Source organism: Ptychodera flava, chromosome 14, assembly GCF_041260155.1.
Source record: "Ptychodera flava strain L36383 chromosome 14, AS_Pfla_20210202, whole genome shotgun sequence".
NCBI lineage: Eukaryota > Metazoa > Hemichordata > Enteropneusta > Ptychoderidae > Ptychodera > Ptychodera flava.
In genome coordinates, this window is record NC_091941.1 from 2961702 (window position 1) to 2971291 (window position 9590).

The window sequence follows — 9590 nt, forward strand, 5'->3', positions numbered from 1 at the left end:
TCATAGAAATGTGTATAAATAATCTTTAAACACATACAAAGTCTATTAACGTAGCTTGCAGGTAACGCGAATATCGTACTGCGCATCGTATCTGCGCACGCGTACGAACGTTCTTTCTGCAAGCGTTCTTTCCGGAAGTGGTCTTTTTGTCGCGATATAGCATATAATTACTTTGAGGTGCGACTTTCAAATTTGGTTTGTCAAAAGAGTTCACACCAAGATAGCAAACTTTGTGTAACAGGCCCGTTTTAATGTGACAAATGTGGGATTATTTGCAGTATTTGAGTGAACTAATCTTTATTTCATACCTATTAAAACAAGTTTTGAATATCATATTAAACAGGGATTTGTCGCTAGAGGGCGCTTCAGTGTAGCATTTCTTGTATTAAAAAAGCCCATATCTTAAAAAATTGTGCGGTGACCCCCATTTTTTTCGTTTGATTCGCAATCCATATATTGTTGGGCTTAATTTACGAGAGTTTAAAGAAAACGTAGATTTCAGATCATGACATTTGTAATGAAAATATCAAAATTTGGCCAAACTTTGCTCTTTTTATAAAAGCACTATTCATGGAAACGTTGCTATATTTTCTGATATTTTCAAAAGCAGATCACAAAACTAATACAATACAATACGGGGACATGTGTTGTAAAAAATCTGTTAATTGTTTTTACTATATTTCAGTTTTATTATTTAATAACACTAGATAATCGAATAATACAACATTTTAACCAATTTCAGCGAAATGTTTCGCGGGACAACATAAAGGGTGCCATATCTCCGAAATTTGCATGGGGACCCCATCTTTTTTTCTCATTTTTTAACATTTCATCTCACCCTAGACATCTCCTGAAAGTTTCAGAAAAATCCTGATTAACGTCTCTGTTACCCGCATTCCACCTTAAAAGAACATCAAATTCTTATAATAGATTTTGTATCAGAAATCTATTCAAGTTCCAGGAAAATGCCATTTATCGTTTAGGAAATTTCTTCGAAATAGAATTCTTGTTAAGTACATTTCAAATTCATTATGAAAATCATCATAAAGCTCTAAAGAACATTTTTACAGAGATCTGTAAAATATATATTCAAATATCTACAGACATGTATACATTATCAAATCTGCAACTTGCATCATGGGAATGACTGCTACAATGTTTGGGATGTATCATCATCCCTGGATTTTGGCCATTGTACCCAGCAGTCTTTGTCTCTAGTATTTGCGTATTTGCATTGTTTAAATTACATTTGCAATGAGAAGTAAGACTTCAGAAACTTATTGACAGCTTTTTCAACTGTGACAAAATAATTTGAACACTAACTTCAAGGAAAGCACTCCTTTGAAACCTACAAACCAAATTTAAAAGTTGTAAGACAGCCAGTGATAACAGATCAATGACGCTGTTGCTCCCATGTGAGTAGGAGAGAATGGATAAACATAGGGATAGAGGATTTAAGTCTGTGATGTACAGCACAAAAATGACGAAGAAATCAGTCTCCTATAGGATTGAATTAAAGCAACAGGTATATGTAGTGCCAAACTTAATAAATCTTATGGAAATTCCCGTGTCTGTCTATGATAGATCATGGTCACTGACTGACCATGATTTGATTATGCTCAGAACCATGACATATCACGGTCACATAATCAACTGAAAGCAAAGTAACTTTGAAATTGATTCAGTGACACAAAGCATGATGCAACCAATGGACAGGTCTGTGAGAGTATTCATTTATGAGTCCAAGCTTTGAAGCAGAAAAGCACAAGTAGAGGACTGGTTGTGACAGGATAACCTTTAGCCTTTAGATCCTTAAAGGTATACTGTCACCTGTTCCAATTTTGCCACAGTTACCATGGAAAGAGAAAATCTAACCAATCACCGATTTTAAGCAGGTGGCCGCTTTCTAAAAACAGCGCCCTCACAAGGGCATTTTGAATACCAAGAAACGCCCCTTTGACCATATATGGGCATATTTAGATTACAGGTGATTATATACCTTTAACCTAAAATAAAATCGTACACAATTGCAAGTGCCTTGTGTTTAACTACTGGGGTAACCAGTTCAGCCCTTTCTGCCCCAAAGAACTAAAAGACCTTCAAGTTACGAATGACTTACCGAGAAATCACAATGCAATCAGTCTCCTGTGATGCTGAACGGATTATTGCAAGTAGCAAATCATCCAAGCATTGCTCAGTTAGCTTTCCATTTGCATAATGATCACAGGCATCAACCCAAGTCGCTAGAGTAGTTCTATGGTTAACACATCCAGATTCAGCTTGTACATTGGCATTTCTTAGTTTCTACACATGAAGAGAAAATAAAGTCAAATTATCCTTGATTAAGGCTGCCTTCATCTAGTATTTGAGAAACACGTTCCTTTGGGAAACAGCTTGGGCTATATACCAAATGTAAAGACTACAGCTTAAGAGACAGATATCACAAACATCTAGTGAACTTGATTATTAGAACTTGAACACACAACTGCCAGGCAAAAAGACCAGCCATTAAGTACTTATTGTTCATATACATCTCCATTGGGATGGGTTTTGGGGTAAAATGGGAAAAAAACATTTGCTTGAATTTGCTTGAAATTCCAAATCGATCATGAATTGCCTAATTGAACTAGCATGTGGTAGATAGATAAATTGATTGCTTGTTCACATTTGCCAAGATTTAGATATGAACATTGGCACTTGTTTGGAGTATGTCTGCAAGTCAGCTTTAAGCCAACACATTCCATTCTGCTGTACTCCCTCAGCGTTTCCTTCAAGTTTCTCTCACAAGGCACGCATTGTCCCTCTCTGCTTGGAAATTTTGGGGGATTTGGTTATTATTGAGGGGAGGGGGAAGTTATGCAAATTTCAATTATACAAGTTAAGTGTTTTGATGTATTAGCCAATTAAGGTTAACGTGTTTATCAAATATTAAATTAAAGGGATGGGGTCGTTGGAACTGCTCAAAGGTTGCCAGGGACCCCTATGATGAACACTGTATCTAGGGTACGTTAGCAATTGATGAAAGTTAAAACATATTTGTTAACAATGAATATCGTAAAAATAACATGTTACAGCTACATTGACATGATGCATCTAGATATCATGCATGAAATACCTTATTTATAAACAAGCAAGTCGCACACGTGCAGTTCCAACCCCCTCCCTTTAATTAAAGGTATAGGGATTGCGCAATCGCACGGATTCCTGAAAAAAACACTGTGTACATAGTATTGAATGTGGCAATCTACATCATGATTTCAAGGTGCCACTGGACTAAAGGTGAAAGGCTGGTATGATGCCTTGATGTGCAATTGTCCTTTATAGCCAAACCCCTGTGTCATTTCTTTATTTGGAAAATTGACAACTTAATACACATATATTTTAGAGCTCAGCTCAGGCAAAAATATACAAATTATCATACTCACATTTACAGCACCTTTAAATAATGTTCTGGTATCATCAATTTCCATGTCATACTGCCTTGCATAGGAAGTCAACAGTTGAAGGAAGCCATCCTCTTCAATTTGAAGTTTACCTGGTTATCAATAATGCATCACATTTATTGTTCAATGACTACACAAATACTGTCCATCTAGAAGAAGCAACATACCAGCGAATGCTTATACAACCATGGTTGAAATAATGTCCTGGGAAACAATGCATGCCTTGGCATGGTACAGGTACAAATGGAAGCCAAGATTGTGAACATTTTAGTACTGAAAAAATCAACAATAGTTACTGCTACTGTCCCTTAAAAACACTGTATTTTTCAAAGGCTGTGTTTGAAACACTTTTGTTATCGTTGAAAAAAATTTGTTTTGACACTACTGGTCAAAAATATTGTTTCAAGGTAACTTTTAAGAAAACCGATTCTGTCAGGAGGGGTTAAGAATATTGTTGCATTCCCATTTCCTCCGCCACCCTCTGAAATCAAATGGGCCGCCCTAAGAAATAGAGGCCCTCTTACACACACAGCAGCCTTCGAGGACCCACAAGTCACTGTGTGCTAGCTCAACAGGACGAGTTTGGGTAAGCAGAATAGTAGGTAAGCAGAATGAATGAATGAATATTAATGTTTATCTTAGTGACTGTGACATAATTTATCAAACAAGCCAATTCAGTCAAGAAAATGCTAGTGCATATACAGTAAGGGAGCTCTCATTATTTACGGCCTGAGGGGTCGGAGGAATGTGAGGGGGTCACTCAAAAATTGAAAACTGTTACCTGAAAATCTATTCCTTTTACATGTTAAAAGTTTGCTAAAACATGATTAAAAGAAAACATGTTTGCTCGAAATAAACGATATGTAATCAGCGTTTGCTCACTGACTAGAACTACCATTCAAATTAGAGATTGGTTCATCAAAAAGCCTAATTACAATTGACTCCAAATTTTACTACAAATCACTGCAGTGATTGTTATTACAAATTACTCCAAATTTTATTACAAATTGCGTTAGTTCAATTATTGCAAATTACTCCAAAGTTTTTATACAATTAACAGCAGTATTACAATTACCGCCAAATTTTATTCAATTTACTGCCGTATTACAATTTAACAAAGTATTACAAGTTACTGCTCTACAGGGGGGTTTACTCGAAATTCGGAGTTTCCTCCGACGCCACCGCCCGTAAATAATGATGGCTCACTAACGTCTAGTGTGGTCGGTTGCATCAGTGCTGTGTTAGGGACGGACCATTAGATCTTGGGAGGGGGGTGGTCAAAAACAGAAAAAAAAAAAATTTCAGAGCAGAAAGTTAGGAAAAAAAAAATCTTCAAACTAGTTTGCAAAATAAAAAAAAAATAAATAAGAAGACAAAGGCGTAAAAAAAAAATCTGCAAAAGTCTTTAAAATTTTGAATTTTTTTTAGATTTTACCGACAGAAAGCAACTTTCTGTATTTTTTAGTACATCCTCCTGGCACATTTTTAATTTTAATTTATACATTTAGAGTGACTGTATCCCTTATACTGGAAGTTGTGATTATCTTATCTTTTCAGGACTTTGTATTCTGATCACTTGAAAATTATGAAATTATAGAGCCTGTTTTCTACTTGTTTCCTGCGTACAAACCAAGCAGGTACACTAGGTAAAACATTGAAACTATGGTATGGTTGTCAAGACAGAAAGTTGTATTTGCCTTTTAAGATCAAGGTAAACAGATGCAGGCCACATCAGTTTCATTTTTTTCACAGCATTTTATTGCAATGATGAATGCAAGAATGGGTGAACAAGTAGAAACACGTCAATAATGATAAAACAACATATCAAGTCATTATGTATTATTTTGCTTTTAAAAAGGCATTTTCAATTCTTTTTTCTTCAAAAAACAGCCTCAAAAAACGACAGCAACACATGTTTTAACATTCAACAATACACTACGCAGAATGCCATTTATCCAACAAATCCCAACACAAAAACACACAAAAGGGTTGAACTTTGAAAGTTTCTCGATAGCAAATACTGAATAAATCTGCATGAATAATCGTTTTTGTGTAGCAAATTTCAAAGAAATTGGACAAGCCCTTTCAGAGAATACAGATTTTTTGACCATGAATGGCATAAATTGCCTAAAAAGACAAATATTGAAATTTCAACACATCTATACACATCCAATCAATTTGGACATGCTGCTACAGAGAAATAGATGTTTTGATCAAAAAAGGGCAACAATTGCTCTAAAAACACAAATATGCAAATTTAACTATATTATTTAGCTTATTTTAGCTTCTCAGCTTGTCAAAATCAATTGTAAATCATGAGATATGCATGATGTTTGGTGGGGTGAATGTAGGCATTTCACCACGCAGTAGAAAGGGAAGCCAGGAAACCAAAATAGTCAATTTTCAAAACTATAGGAAGCTACTGAGGAGCAAGAAGACCATGTTTCAGAGGAAGATGTGTAATCCGAAAAAAATGCTCCCAAAATGCCACAAAATAACACCATTTTTATCTCTATTTTTCAAAAGCTCCAACAGCAGGAGGGGGACACCCCCTCCTGACCTCCCCCGCAAAAATACTCCCCAGGTGCCACCAAATAACACCATTTTAATCTCTATTTTTCAAAAGCTCCAACGGCAGGAGGGGGACACCCCCGCCTGACTATCCCCCCCCCACAAAAATACTCCCCAAGTGCCACCAAATAACACCATTTTAGTCTCTATTTTTCAAAAGCTCCAACGGCAGGAGGGGTACACCCCCTCCTTACCTCCCCCTGCAAAAATACTCCCCAAGTGCCACCAAATAACACCATTTTTATCTCTATTTTTCAAAAGCTCCAACAGAAGGGGGGACACCCCCTCCTGACCTCCCCCGCAAAAATACTCCAAAGTGCCACCAAATAACACCATTTTAATCTCTATTTTTCAAAAGCTCCAACGGCAGGAGGGGGACACCCCTCCTGACCTCCCCCCGCAAAAATACTCCCCAAGTGCCGCCAAATAACACCATTTTAATCTCTATTTTTCAAAAGCTCCAACAGCAGCAGGGGGACACCCCTCTCCTGACCTCCCCCCCCCCCCCCGTGACCGCTTGCGTGGCCGCTTGTGGTGCTTGGCACCACATCTTTGCCCTCTTTATCTTCAGACAGCGACGAACTAAAAAAAAATTATAAATCTGAAAATTTACTCTGAAAAAAAAAATTTGCACAGCTAATCTCAATTGGAAAAAAAAAATTCAGAAATTTACAATAGTAAAAAAAAAATTTCACAATTTCATTGTGACCACCCCCCTCCCAAGGTCTAATGGTCCATCCCTTAGTACTGACTGTATTGTTAAAACGCGCCAAAGTTGGTTCTGTCATGTCTATTTTTTACATCCAAAGTTGGTTCTGTGAATCTCGAGATTTTTATACTCACTTGGAATGACATGTGATAAAACATAGGGTATCTTGTCTTGGGCGCACAGCGCAGCAGCAGCCAAACCTGGGGATTCTCCCAACTTTTTGTCACGGCCAAGGACCCGGATCAACTCGTCAGAGGATAACCACTCGGAGATGATATGGTTTATATTCAACCGTTGTCGCCGATCAGGCACAAACTGTGTGATGTTGAAAGAGTAACATTCAAAGCGTAATCTTTGCATATGCTGCCTTTCCCAGTTTGCTGATGGAAATATCACGTGAGGATGATGTTTTGGGCCACACTTTTCTGGTCCCCTACAAATTCCAGATTTGTAATCGATGCACTCAGCCTTTCCGTTGGGATACGCAAGGCCTTTGTGATACGACGGCGATTCCAGTGGTTCTGGACAACGATCGCTCTCTGGCTGTGCCTCAGCTTCAGCTGCTTCAGCACGCTCAGGCCGAAGGTTCAGAGATTGCAATGCCTCGGTTGGCTCCACCGGCTCCACATCACCACCCTCGCACATATTGTCGTCTTTCACGATCGACATTTTGTCGCTCCTTGAGATGTGAAATCCAAATTAACAAGCGGGAAGAGGCAGCAACGTGTAAAAAACCGGAAACAAAGTCATATCGCTCCCATTGGTCAGCATCGGCATGACGTAAGTAACCAGAAACTATCAGCTCACCACCCAAGAAGAATTCACAAACCTCTATGATGAAATGTCGAAATAAGGGCAAAAGCCAAGGGAACTTAGAGATATGTCGTTAAACTATTTTCTACGTTAAGATTTATGAGTCGAAAAACATTGAAGAACACTGATGTTTGACGTTGTTGCATACAGTGGTTTCTGTACAATAGTGAGAAATACCGGGCAGTGTCGTTGTAAGATTATATACGTTGCAAAGTAAATCGCATAACGTAATGATTATTAAGCCTACCTTAAAATGTTTTTAATAAGTTTATTTATCCGAAATCCAAATAGACAGCACTGAATTTTGCTAGACTGTAGAATTACACTGTTCACACTATTAGTTTCACAAATGTGGATAAGTTGTCATACTGTTTAATCTTGATTTAGCTCACTTTACAACTTTTTTTATATCAGATCATATACCGAAAATGACGGCACTATACTAGATCTTATACCAGGGGTACATTGATCACACTAAGTTTCACTTATCCTGCACGTTTGATTGGATTTGGATAATCGATGATAATAAAGCCATAAGTGTACATTTAGGCTGACGGAAAAAAGTTAAACGGACTTCAGAGCGATATTGCGTATCGATAATGAACTCACATTTTACACAAATTATTGCAACCCACAGAATTACATGTATGCCGTCTTGAAAATTCAACGGCATACACGGATACAATCTGAGGTACATCGAATCGGCAATTGTTTGCCTGATTATGTTGATTCTCGACAAAGTTCAACAACCGTTGTAATCCCGGTTGTAATACATACCCTTCATGTGGTCATTAAACTAATTTTAAAATCTCTAAATCGTTGCGTTATGTGTGCATTTGAAGTGCTAGGGTCATCTCGGGAAAAAGTAGCGACTGACCGTCAACGGTTTCACAAGGTATCCCTTGACTGTCAGTTTATATATTGCTCTGTCAGACTAGCCATCAATTTTTACAACCAGTCTGCAAATCTCGTTACAATCCCGGTGAGATTAAGTCTACTAAGGTAAAACAAGTCAGCCTAAATATGGCCTGTGTTGGATTTGCCATTATAGTGCAATCGATATGGGCCGGGGGTTACCTTTCACATAGACGCCATGTTGGATGTTATTATAAAAATGCGACAGACACAGAACGAGATCATTCCTCATCATATTGTGTAAATGTGAGTTCAGATTGCCACAACCAAACGACAACTATCTACCAACTGCAGTCTTTTGAAAAACTTTGATTATTGATAGATATTCTTTCTGTAAAGAGACTTGGTAAATTAATCAACTGACCAAAAAGCCCTATAGGGCCTACAGTTGAATTTTAATCCTATTTCTTCATACTCCTCACAAAGTTGACCTTGTCAATTAAAGTTGCATCAAGTACTGAAATTTACCTTGAATAGTTTCATCTTCTACCTACCGACAGACAAGATTTTGGTTGATATAACGATATTTAAGAACGTTACATCCGCAAGAATAACAATCGAGCACCTTAAGGAAAGTGTTTGGTTGCTTGACTTTATTCACGACTTCTTTAGAGAATCTCGATGGTCTTTCACTCGACAGTGTTGCGTTTTGTGACGTACAGGTAAATCTCCAAATCTGCACTGATATACACGTGAAACTGTTGAAACTTTAACACGGAAACAGTTACATACCAGTAGTTTATGTTACCCCTTGCGTTTTCTTCAAAGTCAATGAAAAAGGAGCTATCTTAACACTTAGTTCACTGGTTGGTCACAATATGCCTCCCTCTTTCACCCGACTGATAACATGTATACATACGCTCAATTCTGCTAGTAACAGTTAACTCTGTGGTTCAAAAGGTGAGGATTATGTCGCTCTCTAATCATCCCTAGTGATCTGTTTTCCCCTCGCAAAATCGACGCAACGATTTTGCGTTTCTAACAATGAGGAATATGAAATATTAACATGGATTTGGTGTTTCCCAAAATGTGCCATTGTTGTAAAGCTACTGTTGTTAACTCTTAAACTATGACAAGTCTATTATTCCGTACACTTTCGATCATATAAGCTTTTTGCGCGACGATCTAATACTAGATTT

The 9590-nt window shown here is 37.6% G+C and overlaps 1 protein-coding gene across 1 annotated transcript in view; it reads right to left on the reverse strand.

The window, feature by feature from the left end:
* Window positions 1-7455, reverse strand: part of LOC139150565 (uncharacterized) — a 70089-nt gene extending 62634 nt beyond the window's left edge. The window contains exons 1-3 of the mRNA XM_070723002.1: window positions 6858-7455; window positions 3426-3535; window positions 2120-2304 (exon numbers count right to left, since the gene is read on the reverse strand). Coding sequence (XP_070579103.1) covers window positions 2120-2304; window positions 3426-3535; window positions 6858-7392 — 830 coding nt within the window. The 5' untranslated portion in view covers window positions 7393-7455. The remainder of the gene's footprint in view (window positions 1-2119; window positions 2305-3425; window positions 3536-6857) is intronic.
* Window positions 7456-9590: the final 2135 nt, after the last annotated feature.